Genomic DNA, 17,978 nt, shown 5'->3' on the forward strand with positions numbered 1-17,978 from the left:
CAAGGGGGCTTTCTGGGTTCTTCTTTAAAAGAAGAACCAGCCAGTGTGCATTGGAAGTTGAGTGTTGACCCATGAACCAGGAGGTCTCGGTTTGGTTCCTGGTCAGGCCACATGCCTGGGTTTGGTTTTGGGCTTAATCCCCAGTAGAGGATGTGCAGGAGGCAGCCGATCAATTATTTCCTCTCATCATTCGTATTTCTATATCTCTCTCCTTTCTCTTACTCTCTCTAAAATCATTAAAAAAAAAAACAAAAACAAAAAAAAAACCAACCCTTAAAAACAATTTGGCAAGAGGAGGAGGATGAGGAGGAGGAGGAGGAGGAGGAGGAGGAGGAGGAGGAGGAAGAGGAGGAGGAGGAGGAGAAGAAGAAGAAGAAGGAGAAGAAGAAGAGGAGCAAGCACAAATTCCATTCCTGGAGGCTTCACTCTTATGACCTAATCACATCCCAAAGACCCAAATCACATCTCCAAATACCATCACATTGGGGATTAGATTTCAATATATGAATTTGGGGGTGGGGAGGACAGACCGACATAAACATTCAGTTTATAGCAGATAGCAATCATTAAGATGACTATTATTAAAACAAACAGAAAATGGCAAGTGTTCGGGTCAAATAGAACTGGCTATATTATCTTTTACTGTTGATTGCATACCACCCTATTATTGCCCATTTATTACTGGAAGGGCGAATCCAGAGTGATCTATATGCTCCCCCAATGAGGGCCTTGGAACCCCCCTTCCCAGGAAAGCTCATCCCCAGGCAGGCCAGTGCTCCAAGGAAGGCTGTGGCTCATGTGGCTCCCATGTGATGACTCAGCAACCAGCTCACATTTCCTCCAGACAACCAAGTCAGGCCCACAGAGCGTGCCAGAGGGCCCGAAAAAGGGACATGTTCTCATGTCCGAGTCCCTTCAGGGAACCATTCATAACTGAAAAACAAAAGATGACCCCTGCCTTTACAATCTCATTTCAGGTAAGTTTCTAAACTGCTGTTCTTTAAACTTTTATATTTTCATCAGTTAGTTTTAGTACAGATGTTAGTAAAATATGTGCACCCAATAAAGCTGGGGGGGATTAATATATGCTCATATGGTTCATATAAGGGAAAACAGACATGCTGGGTGAAGAAAATAAAAATCTGTACTCAAAATGCCACCACCCAGAAGAAACTGCTAGTGATCCTCTGGTGTCTTTTCTTCTGGTATTTTCTTTTCCTCTGGCTTCAGTGCCCCTGGCTTTGACAAGCCACAGGAGATGGCTCAAGTCATGATCTAGGATATGACAGGGTCTCTGGTATGAGCCCTATTTCAGTGGTCTCAGGAGAAGGAAGGAAGGGGCTTGGACCATCTCAGCTCATGGGTACCAGTCCCTGCTGCATCCAGCTCTTCCAGAGCTGTCCAGCCCCTGTGGTCAGCATGGCCTCCTCATCAGCCACTCAGGGGCTGCCATCATGCTATTCATTCCTGAGAACCACTGGCATAAGTTGCTTGGCAACAGATGTTTAAATGGGGGCTGGTGGGAAACGGAAAGGAGTGCATGAGCAGGACATGTCTTTGAAGTTAGATATCAGAATCCCAAAAATCCAGGCTTCCTCCAATGCAGACTTTCCCCTGGCCACATCCCTCCATGGCCCCAGCTTCCTACCACGCTGCTGGTGCCCTGCCTGCTTTCAGTCCCTTTGCTGTCTCTTGTCTTAGGGCCCTTCCCCCAGGATCTGGAGCTCAGTGAAGAAAACAGAAACCACGCTAGGTATTTTGTGCATGCAAGAGTGTGTGTTTTTTTTTGTGTGTGTTTTTTATGATGCATAATTTACATTCCATGAAATACATCAATGTTAAATGTGCAATTTGATTAATTTTTATCCAAGTGAATACCTGTGTGACCAGCGCTTTGATCAAGATCTGGCCTGTTTCCATCTCCCCAGAAAGTTCCCTTGTAATCCTTGTTCCACCCCCAATCCACCCCCAATCATTATTCTGATTTCATCACCACAGTTTACTTTTCCCTGTCCCTGAATTTACTATAAATGCAACCAGATAACATGTACTATTTTGTGTCTGGCATCTTTCACTCAACATGTTTTTGACATCCATGTATGTTGTTACAAGTATCAGGAATTTGCTTTCATGCTGAATCATTGTCCATTGTGTGAATATATCACAATGTGTTTATTCATTCTGTATTTTAATGAGCTATTTGGGCTTTTCCAGGTTCAGGCTATTAGGAATAAAACTGTATGCACATTCACATATATGTCTTTTTGAGGAGTTAGCACTTATTTAAAAAGTGCTGGAAAATAGGATAGGGCATGTTTAGCTTTATATTAGAAGCTTTCAAACATTTCTGCAAAGTGTTTGTACCACTTTACACTCCTACCAGCAGTATATTGATGGTTCAAGGTGCTGTAGTCCACTCCTCTTCTTCACCAACACTTTACATATTTTTTTCACAGGAAGGAATTTAATATAGGAAGTTAGTTGGTTGCAAAATTGTGAGGAGGCTGGAGCAGCAGAGTCTGGAGGCTGCTATCGCAGTAAAACATGGTCAGAAGTGAGGAGGACACTGCTGCCACCCCCAGCTCCACATAGCTCTGTCTCAACATCTGGTTGACACAGGAATACTGAGTCTGGCTGCTGAAACTGGCTCTAGAGCCTCACATCTTTGTGACCTTGCTGTCGGCAGAAGTGACAGCAGGAAGATGGTCTCTACCCCCAAATCTCTGCTGGGGCACCTAATTGTCAGACCTTGGGTTATAGTCATGACTCTAGCTGCAAAGGAGTCTTGGAAATGTAGTATTTGGCGCCCTCTCTCTCTCTCTTTCTCTCTCTCTCTCTCTCTCTCTCTCTCTATATATATATATATATATATGTTTTATTTATTTTTAGAGAGATAGGAAGGGAGAGGGATAGATAGAAGCATCAATGAGACTGGAACATCATCAATCAGCTGACTCCTGCATGCCCTAGTGGGGATCAAGTCCACCACTCGGATATCAGCCCTGACTGGGAATCAAACCGTGACCTTCTGGTTCATAGGTCGACACTCAAACACTGAGCTACTCCTGCTGGGCTAATTTTTAATGTAAGCAATAACACTTATTTCCTGAGAATTCATTCTTGTTCTCTGCTGTTCCTGTCTTTGCTTTAAGGGAGTGATATCTTCCTGAATCTAATTACTGAGAATAGTAATTAGAGAGCCCCCAACACCCTTTTTAATTTTTATTTATTTATTTTTTTACCACCCTTTTTAAAAAATAATTCTCTCATGTCCCCTGCATGGTTTTCCTCTGAAACCATTTTTACTGTTTTTAATTTAGTTCCGCTTCCCCCAGATGTCTGGTGAACTTTGCATTAAAAATGAGGCAATAAAAAGCACTGAGGAAGTTGTGAGTACATCTACTGGCTAGCTCCCTTTTTTTTTGGGGGGGGGGGGCGCGGAATCCAAGTGGGAGACTCATCCATAGGAGAGTCTCTACAGACCTGAGAGGAGGGCTTTCACACATGAGGCTGTTCTGTTTCTTTAGATGAGTGTGGTGCTTAACCTGCCTGGTTCAGGCCAGTGACTCCTTGGGCTGTCTGATAAAATCCATGGGCCAGAACAATGTGGTGTTTTCTTTTCTTTTCCTTTCCTTTTTTTTGTGGGGGGAGGGGTTGTTTTTTTAATCCTCAATCAAGAGCTACCCTCAAAGGAGGCACCTAAGGAGACAGAGGTGCTGCGGCAGAGAAGAGGCAGAGACCTCCCAAGAGGCCTCTTGGGGGCATCCTTAACCATGAACGCTGCCACCCAGCTCAGGCCACACAGAAAGGCATTTACCCAGAGGAATGGAGGGTGAAATGGTCAGTGGGTTGTGCCACATCATTAATCTTTATTTAAACTTCCATTAACTTTCTTGTATTCTCCCTATCATAAAAGCCAGACTCAGTATTCCTGTGTCAACCAGATGTTGAGACACAAGGAGGTTGAACTACTCAAGAGAAGATTGCCAAGCCTGCAGCCTAGAACCAGATAAGGAACCCAAGGACCACAGCAAAGAAACCGGTCTGTGCCCTGGCCGGATGGCTCACAGACGGCATCTGAAACCCCTTCCTACGTTACCTTTGACAAACTTTCCTTCATGCCAGGGATGGAAATGTAACATTAAAACGATACATGCAATGTATGGCTAGGCGTGTTCCAAGCATGTTAGGGAACTGGGCATGCTCTCAGAACCCTCCACCCTTCCTTGAGCCTGCCTAACTACTCCCCGCTCCCAAACCCTTTAAGACTTTCCTAGAGGAGGAAGGGAATAGAGGTGGAAGAGGGCCTAGAGGAGATTAATGGTGATGGTAAAAATAAAAACAATAAAATAAAAAGATTTTTCTAATTCTCCAGAATTAGGGAGAAGGGATCTTTTAAGCACAACTCATCCTTCTCAATTCCTTGGCCAAAGAATAAACTCTCTGATCTACTTTACAGAACAGTTTCATTTTATTGGCACAAGCAACACTGAGCAGAACCACCACGATCTTGGGTCCCTGACCCACAGGGGTCAGTGATGAAATGAATTCTAGAAAAGATAACATCATCCAGGCCAGATTTCTTTTTTTTTTTTTTTTTTTTTTTTTAATATATTTTATTGATTTTGTACAGAGAGGAAGGGAGAGAGATAGAGAGCTAGAAACATCGATGAGAGAGAGTCATCAATCAGCTGCCTCTTGCACACCCCCTACTGGGGATATGCCCGAAACCAAGGTACATGCCCTTGACCGGAATCGAACCCGGGACCCTTCAGTCCCCAAGCCGACGCTCTATCCATTGAGCCAAACCAGTCCCGAGGCCAGATTTCTTGTACCCACCTGATGGTACCTTCTCTCCCTGCAGACCAGGGATTGCCCATGATCATCTTGAGGCTGCTTGGAGAGCATGGACTGAGCCCAAAATATGTCAGTCACTGAGAGTCCCCCTCCGTGACTGACATACTTGTGAAGTGTGGTGGAGCTGAGGCTCAGACTCCGTTTGTGTTGTGGTGACTGTGGGTTTGGGAAAAGCACATGGGCCAAGTTCCAGGCCGCTGATCCTCACCACCCCGGCACTGGGAGCAGGTCACTGGAGAGGCCTGGCGGATAGGGATGGGAGAAAGTGGAGTCAGGGACAATAGGGGCTGCCCTTGGTAGCAGTCTGAATAAGTCATGAAGCACCTCCAGGCACAGAATGTTCTGTGATTCTTCCCCTCTATCTTCTGCCCTGCCCCCTTTTCTGCCAGCTTGTCCCATCCATTTGTCCCGGGTGTGGCAGCACACCAGAGCTGGGAGCAGGCTGGGTAGGAGGTAGATGCCAAGTTTTAACAGGTTGTGTGTCTCAACATCCTTGTCTTCCCTCAATGCCCTCTCGCAAAGCCCCGTTCAGTGAGGGGTTAGCGGGGCAGGGCAGCGCTGAATTCCTTCTCCAGACTCTGGACAAACTGGTCGTTGAGGAAGAGCAGCTGGCCATGGGGCAGGAAGCGGGTGAGGATGCCCTCGATGCGGTCGGCCCGCAGCAGGAGGTTGGTGCCAGGGGTCAGCAGCCGGAGGTGGTCGAGGAGAAGGCGCGCCAGCAGCCGAAGTGTGTTCTCTGCCAGCAGCAGGTTCTCGTGGGCGTCCAGCACCAGGGCGAAGCCGAAGGAGAGCACGCCCAGCCACACCACTGTCCGAGGCTCCTGGAAAGGGTCCCCTGCCGCCAGGCGGAAGGCCCCCCGGGGGGCCTCGTGGAGGGGCACCGGCTCATCTGAGGGCTGGGGCTGCAGGTCCGCGGGAGGCCTGCCGGACGCCTGCTGCTGCAGCCGGCACATGGCCTCCGCCTGCCTGGGGAGAGAGGGCGGGTCGCCGACTTCTGTCATGCCCCTGTCCCTCCTTGGGGCTGGGAGCTGCCGTTATCCCCACACTCAGATGTAGAAACTGAGCCCCGAAGAGACTAAGAGGCCTGCCCAGGGCCACAGAGAAGGAAGTGTGAGCTGGAACAGAAATCTAGACTGCAGACTCCAGGCCCTGAACCACTTCACTCAGTGTGGCCAAGAGAAGGCAGGTTTTGAACAGAATTCCTTGGGCTGAAAAAGGGCACCAGGGGAAGAAATCCTGACCCACCTGCTTCCTCAACATAAAGGGAAGCAACCAATGAGAAGCGGCGTGAAAGCCACGTCCAACGAGATCTGTCCAAACTCTCCACCCGCTTCCCCTCCCGCAAGCCTCTCCAAATGGAAAGGGAAGACCTTTCTCTTGGCCATCCAGGCTTTGGCAGGCGCTCTCCCATTTCTCCTGAACTGCCCTCCAGTGTGGGCCATGCACAGGCTGGTCGGAAGGCAACGTTTGGATTTCTGTGCCACAGAAGGGGGCAGAGGTCCACAGGAACCAGAGGATGGCAGAGGTCTGACCCAGGGTTGTCTCCGAGTGTTAACCGTCCTCCCAGAATGCTCAGAGACTAGATGTTGGCACCCACTGACTCAGTCTGGGATAGGCACTCCAACCGGAACAGTGTTTCCCAAACTGTACTCCAGATCCCAGGCTTTTGGAAGGCTCTGAGCATAAGGATTTCCCTTCTACCATTTTCTCTCTCCTACTTAGAGACGTATAAAGCCTACAGGCACACTGAAGGCCGTGAAAATTCTTGCACTGCAGAGCATGTCTAATCTATACTGGAGTTTGCTGCCTATAGTCAAATCCCACCTCCATTGCTTTCTAGCTGCATAACCTGGTGTAGGTTAAGTTCCTTAAACTCTCTCTACTTCAGTTGATTCAAATGTAACTAAAATGGGGATAATAACTGTACCTATGAGTTCATATACGTGAAATGCCAGGACATAAATGCTTAGCACATATTTCAGGTTCAATAAATCTTAACTATAACAATAAAAAAGGCATTAATAGTTTCTTTAACCCTTTTTCACATAACACTTGTGAACAACTATAAAAGACTCTTTGGAAAATGCTACTCTAAAACTTCCTCTCTGATTCTTAGTCCCCCTGTCTCTTGTGCTCCCCAGAAAACTTATCACAATCAGGCATGTATTCAATGAAGTTGTGGGGCTGGCACCATTGTAATGAACCCAGTTATTAATTAGCAGGAAAGGAGCAGGGGGATGGCCAAATGGTAAGAGCGTGCCATTTGTGCAGCTTTGCCAGGAAGCTGCAAAGACACTGGTCTATTCCCCGCAGATCTCTGGGGGAAGAGTCTGTACAGGGGAGGAATGGAGCATGCCCAGAAAAGTATAGGTGACATAAAGTCTAGTCTGTCAATTACAGCTAGGAGCAATTAATTGGTCAGAGTAGGTGTGGCCACTGCAAGCACAGGAAGATTTAAGATATTTAGCTCCTGCCCTAGTTGGTTTGGCTCAGTGGATAGAGCATCGGCCTGTGGAATGAAGGGTCCCAGGTTCGATTCTGGTCAAGGGCACATGCCCAGGTTGCTGGCTCAACCCCAGTAGGGGGTGTGCAGGAGGCAGCCGATCAATGATTCTTTCTCATGACTGATGTTTTTAGCTCTCTCCCTCTCTGAAATCAATGAAAAAAAAAAAAAATATATATATATATATATATATATATATATATGAATGTTTTTATATTTTTATATGTATTTATATTTATATATATAAATATATATATAAATATATATATAAAAGATACTTGGCTCCTAAATAAAGGTGTCCCCTCTCTCGTCTCTCAGTTTGCTCAGGACTTTTGGGACTCTTGTTGCAGGGGATTTGCTCTTGGCTCCCCTGCATTTGCCCACACGGTTCACAGCCATGGGGACCCCCCCCACAATGGACTAATGGACTGTAACTAGCCTAATGCTGTGCCGGACCCAGCTCCACTTGGAACGGAAACTCTGGACACGGCCCTTGCTTCTAGCTCTGCTGAACCCCCAGCTGCCCATCTTCCTGGACTGGATGAAGGGAAATGGGATCTTGGGAATGCAGGGATGTAATTCCACGTAAATGAAAGTGACTCCCTCTCCGGGGCGAGCCTCAGAAAATTATTTTTGCCAAGAGATCCTAAGGACCCGTCCCGCAGCACCCAGTGAGGACAGGGATCCCCCACTTCCACCAGTGACAGAGCTATACTAGGTTGCGCGCTTACCTGGCCACAGCCAAAATCTGCTCCTTGCGGAGGAGCCTGTCCCTCTCGGCACCGCGTGGCCGTGGGTCATCAGGTGAACTCTCGGCACCGAAGACGCAGGAGTAGAGCACCCGGCAAAGGCCCGAGTCCTCCGCGTGAGGGGCCCTCAAGGTGTGGATGAGGAAAGCGTGGACCATGGCTCCGGGTGGGGGCTACAGGGAAGCCAAACACCTCAGTGAGATGAGTGTGAAATCCCCGACAGGGGAGGCAACCACAGAAAGGGTCTGGCCTAGCAAGGTCTGGAAGTATGTATGGAGGCTGGTGTGGGTGGTCACTGCTCCTCACCCATCCAAGACACAGCCCCGGCCCCTGAGGACAGTCTGGTCGGCACCACCTCTGCCCATAACAGCCTGGTGGTGAAGAAATCTGACAATCTCAAATTCAGTTCTACAAAATAACTGGCCAGGAAATCTGCAAAAGTGTCAAAGTCATGAGAGTCAAGGGAAGCTGGAGAGCTGCTCCAGACTGAAAGAGACTAAAGAGAAGGCAGAGTATGTTCCTGGGTGGGATCCTGAGCCAAGAGAAAGGCAGTTTCAATAAAGGGCATTATTAGGACAACTGGAAACATTTAAATACAGACTATGTGTTAGATAATAGCTTTGATCACTATCTCCTGATTTTGAACATTGGGTAATGTCCTTCTTTTTAGAGAATACACACTTACACTGGCGGTATGGCCGGTATGCCTCAGTGATTGAGCATGGAACCAGGAGATCATGGTTGGATTCCTGGTCAGGGCACATGTCCAGGGTTGCAGGCCAGATTTCTAGTAGGGGTGTGTGCAGGAGATAGCCAATCAATGATTCTCTCTCATCACTGATGTTTTTAACTCTCCCTACCTCTCTGAAATAAATAAAAATGTTAAAAAGGAAAATACACACTGATATGCCTCTAAACATAGAGGTAAAGGGGCATCACATCTGTAACTAACTTAATTATCACGGGGATACAGGAGTTCTTTGTTTTTTTTAATCCTCACCTGAGAATATTTTTCCACTGCTTTTTAGAAAAAGTGAAAAGGAGGAAGGGAGGGGAGGGGGACAGAGGGGAGAGAGATAAAACTTTGATGTGAGAGAGAAACATCAATTGGTTGCCTTCCCATGCGCCCTAGAGGGTGTGGGGGGCACAGAACCTGCACCAGGCACTGCCCTTGGCCAAGAATGGAACCTATGACCCTCCCATGGGCGGGTCCACACCATGGCCAGGGCACGGGAGTGCTTCACTTGAAAATTCTTAAAATTTGAGATTTCAAAATAAAGACTAAACAACGATGATGATGATGATCATGATGGTGTCTGACTGGCTCAATAGCCAGCCAGGGTTCAAAGGCAGATATTTGTAGATAAGTATAAATAGAACATCGATTTATTTATTTTTCTTATTCTTAAGATATGTTTATTATTATTAACTTGTTTTGTTTTAAGAGAGAGGAAGTTAGAGAGGAAGAGAGAGAAACATCCGTGGGCTGCCTCCTGCACGCCCCTACTGGGCACGGAGCCCACACCCCAGGCATGTGCCCTGACCGGAAACCAACCCGTGACCTCCCGGTTCATGGGTCAAAGCTCAACCACTGAGCAACACTGGCTGGGCACGATCTTAAATTGGTCGGACAGGAAGAAGGCTCGCGAAGGCGCTCTCATAACCCGCTGACCTGGTGCTGACCTCCGTTGACCTTCTAACCAGAAGAAGAACGCGTCATCAACCCTCGCCGTGGCGTGTGTCCCCCCCACCCCCCCCCCCCTCACGGAGAAAAGGTAGCAGCAAAGACCCTTTACGTCACTGCCTCGCGCAACCCTGCAGCACAGTGCATTTTGGGGGTTGTAGTTCCTTGCTCCAGTCGGCCAGGGCTAAGCGGGGATGGGGGGCGGTATCCTCCCTTGAGTATGCTACCCCTTCAGCCCCCTGCCGCTGTCCTCAAGGCGTCGCACTTACCCTTCTTTCTGCGGCCACAGTCTCCTAAAGGGCCGCTTCGCTGGCGGGAGAGCAATGGCGGCTGCGCGGCCTGTAGGCGCCTGCGCACAAGAGGCGCGGGCGCGGGCGCGTGCACGAGGGTGACGGGCGTAGGGTGTGGTGCTCCCTGCGCCAAACGGGGGCGTTCCAGGCGTCCCCACTTGTGGACATCCGGCGCGGGTGACCTTCCTAATCCCACGTACGACTCCGAGCTCCCGGCGTTGCCCACGCCCGTCACTCCTGGACGGGCTATGCAGGGATCGGCCACTGGCTCCGGTGGCCGCGAGGGGGCGCAGGGACCCGTCCTGTGGACCTTGAAGAGGCTGGTGGCCGAGTCATCGCCAGAGGGCGGGGTTCACACTCCAGGGTCTCGGCCTGCCCTGTGCTGTGAGGCTGGTGGGCCCTGAACGTGGAGCCCTAGTCTCAAACAGACCGATATGCGTGGGAATCACTGGGACGTCAGATAAAATGCAGATCAGTAGTTGAGCGTGGACCTATGAACCAGGAGATCATGGTTCCATTCCCGGTTGGGGAGGGATGCAGCTGGATCTCTAGTGTGGGGCTTGCAGGAAGCAGCCAGACAGTGATTCTCTTATCATTGATATTTCTCTCTCTCTCCTTCTCCCTTCCTCTCTGAAATCAATAAAAATTGATTTTTAAAATGCAGATTCCTGCCGAAACTGGTTTGGCTCAGTGGATAGAGCGTTGGCCTGCAGACTCGGGGGTCCCAGGTTGGATTCCAGTCAAGGGCATGTACCTTGGTTGGGGAGCGGGGAGGCGGGATGTTTCTGGCTCTTTATCCTTCTCCCTTCCTCTCTGAAAAAAAAAAATCAATAAAATAAAATAATAAAATGCAGATTCCTGAAAATTATGACTAGGGGGAAATATGCATATTTGTGCGGTTTAGAGTGTGATTTTGGCTTGTGGTTCCTGCAGTGGGTTAAAACTAGGGTTCCATTTGGAGTAGAATCATTCAAATTCTGGTCCCAGCTGTGTTACCAGCTGTGTGTCCCTGGCAGGTCAGTCACTTCGCTGGGCCCCAGTGAAGTCCATAGGGTTTGTTAGGTCGACCAGTCTTCCTTTCACACTCCCACCTCTAACAAGCTCCCTCCTTGTCATCGAAGGCATGGTGAAGAGGCTTATACCTTAAACTTGAAAGGAGCACACCTCAATGCCAGCTTCCAAAGCCCTACATGGAGTAACAGCCCCAATGGGGGCTTGGCGAAGAGGTGTTTGGGGCCCCACAAGGTGTCTTGGGTCTCAATGCCAGCCTACAGTATTCTCTCCCATACAAATACTCCTTTTCTTTACCTCTTGGCCTGTGAACTGCTGGTGCCTCCCCGGGTGTCTCCCAGTGTTCTATTTCTCAAAACCAACACATACCCCTCATCCCCCACACTGGCTGTTCCCTCAGCCTAGAAGGCTCTTTCCTCTCCTTTTTATCCTTCAACATGTGCTCAGACCAAAACTGAGGGAAGCCTTCCTGTCCAAACAACCCATTAGCCTTCAGGTGTCCCTTCTGCACCCAGGGTCAGCCTATGGTAGTGATGTCTGATGGGGATCCAGCCTGACTATGGCATTCAGCTAGGGCCATGCACAAGGAAGGCCTGGAGCCAACCCAAACACAGTCCTTGACAACTGAAAAAACAAAGGACAGGGCGCCAGGACCCTCCAAGGGCATGCACTCTGGGCCCTTCTGGCCATAGGCCTGGACAGGGGCCACTGAAGGGAGTCTTGTGGGGTGAGCAGGGCATGTGGGCATTTTGACCACAAGTACAACACATGTGTGGATGGAGGGGCAGGCCCAGAGGGTGTGGGGCCGCAGCCATAAGGCTGGGGTGATGTTGGCTCAGTTCCTGATCCCAAGTCCTTATCACTCTTAGCCAGGACTCATGTCTGCCCGCTGATTACAGCAGAGAGCTGGCAAAGGGCTCTGGTCACTGGGGGCCACCTGGCATCTGGAATACAGTATATCGGCCTCTGTCTGCTCCTCAGGCAGTGAATCCAGTCCAAGTCCCAGGCCCCTGGGGGGCCGGCCTGTGTGAGGTGCATGGAGGGAACCACAGGGAGAAGCTGGTCTGAACCACTGTGCTGAGGTCAGTGGGGGGACCCAGATGAGGTGGTGTCCAAATAAGTGGGCAGTCTCAGGTGCCATTCCTGACTTTTTACCCCTCAGCCAGCTTATGCCACTAAAATCAAAAGCCATGTGCTCGCTGGCTCAGCTGGTTGGAGTGTCGTCCCATACACCGATGGGATGTTCGATTCATGGTCAGGGCACATACCCAGGTTGAGAGTTTGATCCCTGGTCAGGGCAAGTGCGGGAGGCCACCAATGGATGTGGCGACATTTCTCTTTCTCTCTTTCCTTCCCCTCTTCTTCTATCCCTCTCTCCCCACTTCCTTTCTCTAAAATCAATTAAAAACAAACAAACAAACAAACAAAAAAAAAAGCCACAGGTGCATGACTCCTTAAAAAATAATAATAAAATAAAATAAAATTTTAAAAAAGCCGCCCAGCTGGTGTGGTTCAGTGATTGAGCATCTGCCCATGAACCAAGAGGTGACTGGTTCCATTCCTAATCAGGACACATGCCTGGGTTGCAGGCTCCATCCCTAGTAGGGAAGGTTTAGGAGGCAGATGATTGACGATGTTTCTCTCTCATCAATTTTTCTGTCTCTCCCCTTCCTCTCTTCAAAAAAAATCAATAAAAAAAAATACATATATATAAAAGCCTAAGTGACCATTATGACTGAACAACCAGAACCTCCGGTCGACCAGTTGCTATGGTGCACACTGATCACCAGGGGGCAGACGCTCAATGAAGGAACTGCCCCCTGGTGGTCAGTGCACTCTCACAGGGGGAGAGCCGCTCAGCCAAAAGCCAGGCTCACTGCAGGCTATTGCAGCTATGACAGCTGGAGCCTCCCCCTACTCCGTGGCAGTGCTATTGAGCAGTGGTGGCAGGTGCAGCAGGCCGGGATGAACATGAGTGGTGCCGTGCCAGCTCGGGCTCCGCCCTGGCGGCCTGCTGCTTGGTACACTATTACATCCCCCAAGGGGTTCTGGATTGCGAGAGGGTGCAGGCCAGGCTGAGGGACCACTCCCCTTCCCATGCATGAATCCGTGCACCAGGCCTCTCCTCCCTGGCAATGGACGAGGAGATACCTGATTGCTGGTGTGGCTCTTATATCAGCCAGGGGCAGAGCGGATGTACAGTCCTTAGTTCATCCTAGCTTGATACTATGTTGGTGGCCAGAGCTGTTTCATTCCTGGGACCCATTAAAAAACACACACAAAAAAAACCAAAAAGAGCCATGGGCTGAGGACAGTGAGGCAGGAAAGAGCCTGGGTCGCTGAGACACACAGAGCCTTCTTGCTAAGTGAGGAACACATACTTCAGTTTCGTTCAGCTGCTGTGTAGAGCTTCTGTTACATGGAGCCTATCTCCTTCCCAAGCGAGGCAGCATGTGAAGTGGGCAGGATGAAACTTGGCGTGTATTAGGCACTTAATAAATCAATAAATTTTGGCAACTTTTTTTAAAAAATTGATTTTAGAGAGGAAGGGAGAGGGAAGAGAGAGAAACATCTATAATGAAAGAATCATTGATCAGCTGCCTCCTGCATGCAACCTGCTGGGGACTGAGCCCACAACCTGGTTATGTGCCCTGACAGGGAATCAAACCCAGGACCATTCAGTCTGCAGGCCTGCACTCTATCCACTGAGCCAAACTGGCCAGGGCAAATTTGGGCAACTATTAATCCAAAGACAGGACAGGAAAGCGGAGCTAAAACAGGTGGGGCCTTCTGGTCTGGTGGCAGCCCAGAGCAGGGGGATGGGCAGGCTGAACTTTCCAGTTCTTTGTGAGGTCACAAGACCTCTGGAGAAAAATGGAGCGGTCTGAGTGACGAGGGCAATGTGTGTGCATGTGTATGCGTGTGAGGCTTCTATAGTGAACACCCTAGAGATTGGGGTGGGGCCAGGCCCACAGTTAATATGTAGAGATGAGGGTTTGTAGGATGTGCATAGATGGGTGTGTGTGTGAGACAGACAGACAGACAAACAAAGGAAGAAAAGTAAGATTAAATAAAGCACAACAAAAAAAAATTAAAGAAGCCTGAAGGTAGCAGACAGATGGCTGGATTTGAGGCCTGTCCCACCTGCCTAAATGTGACCGGGGGCAGAGGGCGCGGGCACACCTTCCTGCCATTTTCCCTCCTCTCCCTCCGGCTGTGGGCAGAGGGGACTATAGCCTCACTCCCCAGCCCTGCTCTTCCCAGTGGTCTTCTGAGTTTGGTGGAGTGCCTACAGACCTCACATTGGCCCCTTCCCCACACCCTGGCCCTCCTCTGCTCTCTACCCAGATCTCCACCCAGGCCTGCCCCACCGTGGCCGTGTCTGCCTCTTCTGGTTCCCTTGGTGTCGCCACTAGGATGTGCTTGATGACCGTTACTGACTCAATGTGGAAAACAGGTTCTATTCCCCAGGGTCCTGCCCCACTGGTGGGCAGCCTGGCTTGGGAAGCTGCTTCTCCCAAGCATGAGGACCAAGCCCAGGTCCCACTCACACAACTCCAGACGTAGGACAGCCCTATTCGCTGTTGACAGCTGGGAACCCTTATCAATGATCTTTGAGGACCCCAAGACTTCAGGCCATACCAGTCAAGCCACCGCCTACTTCAATTAGGTGGAATCTGCCAGCCTCGGGCAATGGATTTTTGATTGATTTCCTGTTAAGGCTATGTAGGCATTTCTGGAAGATAAAAGCTGGAGACTAGGAGGGAGAAGGGGCCTGCTTTTTAGAGAATACTAGCTGGCTAGGACTTAGTCGATATGGTTGCCCTAGAATAAAAGGGGCCAAAATTGAACAAGACTTCTCCTTCATTCTTCCCCCACTCCCTGAACCAGCTCAGAGATGGCATTGCCCTGGTGAGCAGCTCCATGGGCCACCGAATGGCTTCTCCGCTGTCACCACCAAAACCCCTGCTCACAGCCTCCTGCTACTCAGACTTGTGCCGTAGGCTTCCTGCCTTCTACCGACAGGGGCTGGGTTTTTCTCCTGTAACCCATCACCCAGGGCTTTTCCATGGACAGAAAGGGGAGAAAACACCCAGGCTGTCCCCGTCCTTAAAATTAAATGTCTGGGGATGCATCCTTTTACCTGTCTGATCACCACATGCCCTAGTCAGTGGTCAGCAAACTCACTAGTCAACACAGCCAAATATCAACAGTACAACGTTTGAAATTTCTTTTGAGAGCCAAATTTTTTAAACTTAAATTTCTTCTAACGTCACTTCTTCTAACATCAATACTCACCCAGGCTATGGTATTTTGTGGAAGAGCCACACTCAAGGGGCCAAAGAGCCGCATGTGGCTCGTGAGCCGCAATTTGCCGACCATGGCCCTAAGTAATAACAGCCATAGCAGACTCTCATATGGCACTTGCTGTAGGAGACCCTGTTCTGAGTGTTTTGCACACGTCAACTCATTTGATCTAACCCACAACCCTTTGAAGGAGGGCTTTATTATTTTTATTTTTTATAAATATGTTTTCATTGATTTCAGAGAGGAAGGGAGAGGGACAGATAGAAAATCAATGATGAGAATCATTGATTGGCTGCCTCCTGTACGCCCCCTAATGGTGACTGAGCCTACAACCCGGTCATGCGCCTTGACTAGGAATCGAACCATAACCTCCTGGTTCATAGGTTGACACTCGACCACTGAGCCATGCTGGCTGGGTAGTCGGGGTTTTATTATCTCCATTTTACAGATGAGGAAACTGAGGTATAGCAAGTTCAAGTAACTTTCACGATGTTACACATGTGCAGAGGCAGGTGTTCATGTCAAGAGAGATTGATTTTAGTCTGCTCCTTCCCCTCCCCTTGGGTTTCCCCTTCTTCCCCTGTCCCCTCAGGGTCACCTCAGAGGCTGGCTTAGCTCCTGCCCCCAACTCCTGGAGGCCATAAACTTAGCACTACTTACCCCCTACACTCCAAGCCTGGGAACTTCTTCCCGCCCAGATTGGTGACTTCCTTACCCGTGCTCCCAGGCTCAACCCAGGAAGCTCTCTCCCAGCCCTCCCCTCCGTGAGCCCCAGGCCTATGGAAGTAGTCTTGGCTGGGCCCCAAGAGGACTCGTCCAAGTGTGATTGGCCCTTTCAAATGGCCTCGTCTTGCTTCCTGCAGGGCCGAGAGCCAGGAGGCCCCACGAGGTGGCTCAGGCCCAGACACGTGAGGCCCTCTCCCCTCCCGCTGCCCCAGGCATGCTGACTCAGAGCCTGGCAGCTGCAGCTGCCACCCCTCCCAGGGGTGTGCGTGCAGTGAGGGCTGGGTGGGGCAGAGGCAGTCCCCCCAGCGATGCCTGACACCCACACACATTCCTGTGGGAGCTGGGTGGGATTGCTTCTTACCTTCTGTCCCGTAACCCACTGTCTTCTTTACACAATAGCCTGTGAATAACTTCACATCATCCAACATTCTCTCAGGCCTGACTCTCACGGCTGCAAAACAGCCACTTCTCCATCATTACTCAACTTCCCTCTCCTGATTGTTTCCAGATCCCACGTGGTCACGGACCTCCTTGTCTAAACACCCTTCTGCACCAACAGTTTTTTGCCTCTGGAAAGTACGGTGCTTGTGCGTTCCGTTGCAGGGATGAAGACTTTTTAGAAATCACAGGTTTTCTAGATGGCTGTGAGCTGTCATTGGATGGACACACATCCAATTAACTCCAGAGTCACTGTAGCTTTTTAAAAGACTCTGATGAGGGGGAAAAAAAAAAAAAAAATCAAGGCTAACATTTCGATAGAGGAGAGTCAGAAAACAGACTGGGTCTGTGATGCTCCAGCCCCGCTTCTGCCATGCCATGGCTTGTAGAGTCAGCCTTGACAACAGAGCTCTTTGCTGTATGCAACAATTAATCTCTCTGGTTAAGAGAGAGAGATTAGAAGTCATCAGTTTTGATGGGAATGTGAAGCAACAGAACTCTCAGACGCTGCAGGTGGGAAATAACCCTGCAGGTGGGTATAGGAACCCTGGAGAACCGTGTGGAAAATACTACAGCTGAACATGCACACTGTAACCCAGCAATCCCACTCCTGGGTATGTTTTCAGTACAATTGAAATAGTCCCAAATAACCCATGGAGGGCAGAATGAAAATGACCTATATTTTGATTGCAGTGATAGTTACACAATTTGTCAGAACTCATAGAACTGTACACTCAAAAGGGTGAATTTGATTGCATATAAATTACATATTAATAAAAAAGAAAACTGCCTGGCTAGCATTGCTCAGTGGTTGAAGATCAACATATGTACCAGGAAGCCACAGTTTGATTCCTGGTCAGAGCACATGGCTGGGTTACAGGCTCAATCCCAGGGGACATGCAAGAGGCAGCCAAATCAATGGTTCTCTCTCATAATTGATGTTTTTATCTCTCTCTCCATCTCCCTTCCTCTTTGAAATCAATAAAATATTTTTTAATGTTTTGATTGATTTTAGAGAGAGAGGGAGAGAGAAACATTAGTATGTTGTTCCACTTATTTATGCATTCATTGGTTGATTCTTGTATGTGCCCTGACCAGAGATTAAACCCACAACCTTAAAATATTGGGACACCATTCTTACCAACTGAGCTACCTGGCTTAGTGCTAAATCTTAATTTTTTTAATTTAAAAGTCATAAAAGAAAAGTAGAATGAGTAATTCAATTTAGGAGTATCCTATATAATAAAAGGCTAATATGCGAATTGACCCAGTCACAGAATGACCGGTTACTATGATGTGCATTGACCACCAGAGGGCAGACACTTAACACAGGAGCTGCCTCCTGGTGGTCAGTGTGCTCCCACAGGGTGAGCGGTGCTCAGCCAGAAGCCAGGCTCATGGCTGGCAAGCCC

At 49.2% G+C, this 17,978-nt stretch overlaps 1 protein-coding gene and 1 long non-coding RNA gene across 6 annotated transcripts; one reads left to right on the plus strand and one right to left on the minus strand.

Annotated features, from left to right (window-relative positions):
* Nucleotides 1-858: 858 nt before the first annotated feature.
* On the plus strand, nucleotides 859-4,950 carry LOC311624058. Its single transcript, XR_014795240.1, has 4 exons — nucleotides 859-977; nucleotides 1,702-1,753; nucleotides 2,890-4,573; nucleotides 4,820-4,950. It is a non-coding gene; the product is annotated as an uncharacterized lncRNA (long non-coding RNA).
* On the minus strand, nucleotides 4,824-16,089 carry AP5S1 (adaptor related protein complex 5 subunit sigma 1). Of its 5 annotated transcripts, none has more exons than XM_084886850.1 (6): nucleotides 16,063-16,089; nucleotides 13,246-14,039; nucleotides 10,063-10,892; nucleotides 8,795-8,973; nucleotides 8,092-8,282; nucleotides 4,824-5,823 (listed from the first exon to the last, which is right to left on the minus strand). In XM_084886850.1, the coding sequence occupies exons 4-6, from the start codon at nucleotides 8,846-8,848 to the stop codon at nucleotides 5,397-5,399; spliced, it is 672 nt and encodes a 223-aa protein (XP_084742976.1). In that variant the 5' UTR covers nucleotides 8,849-8,973; nucleotides 10,063-10,892; nucleotides 13,246-14,039; nucleotides 16,063-16,089; the 3' UTR covers nucleotides 4,824-5,396. The 5 variants fall into 5 exon arrangements, with proteins under 5 accessions (XP_084742976.1, XP_084742977.1, XP_084742978.1 ...); XM_084886851.1 differs by lacking the exon at nucleotides 16,063-16,089 and having other exon boundaries at nucleotides 13,246-13,349; nucleotides 13,476-14,369; XM_084886852.1 differs by lacking the exon at nucleotides 13,246-14,039 and having other exon boundaries at nucleotides 10,063-10,497; nucleotides 16,063-16,079.
* Between the last annotated feature and the right edge of the window lie 1,889 nt (nucleotides 16,090-17,978).

This window comes from Pipistrellus hanaki (assembly GCF_964339955.1).
Source record: "Pipistrellus hanaki genome assembly, chromosome: 6".
Taxonomy (NCBI): Eukaryota; Metazoa; Chordata; class Mammalia; order Chiroptera; family Vespertilionidae; genus Pipistrellus; species Pipistrellus hanaki.

Coding starts and splice junctions, on each gene's coding strand:
- AP5S1 (XM_084886850.1), bottom strand. CDS start 8,848: ATGATCTCCTGGTTCCATGCTCAATCACTGAGGCATACCGGCCATACC. Junction 8,283..8,794: donor ATACCGGCCATACCGCCAGT/GTAAGTGTGTAT, acceptor GCTTCCCTGTAG/CCCCCACCCGGAGCCATGGT. Junction 5,824..8,091: donor CAGATTTTGGCTGTGGCCAG/GTAAGCGCGCAA, acceptor CTCTCTCCCCAG/GCAGGCGGAGGCCATGTGCC.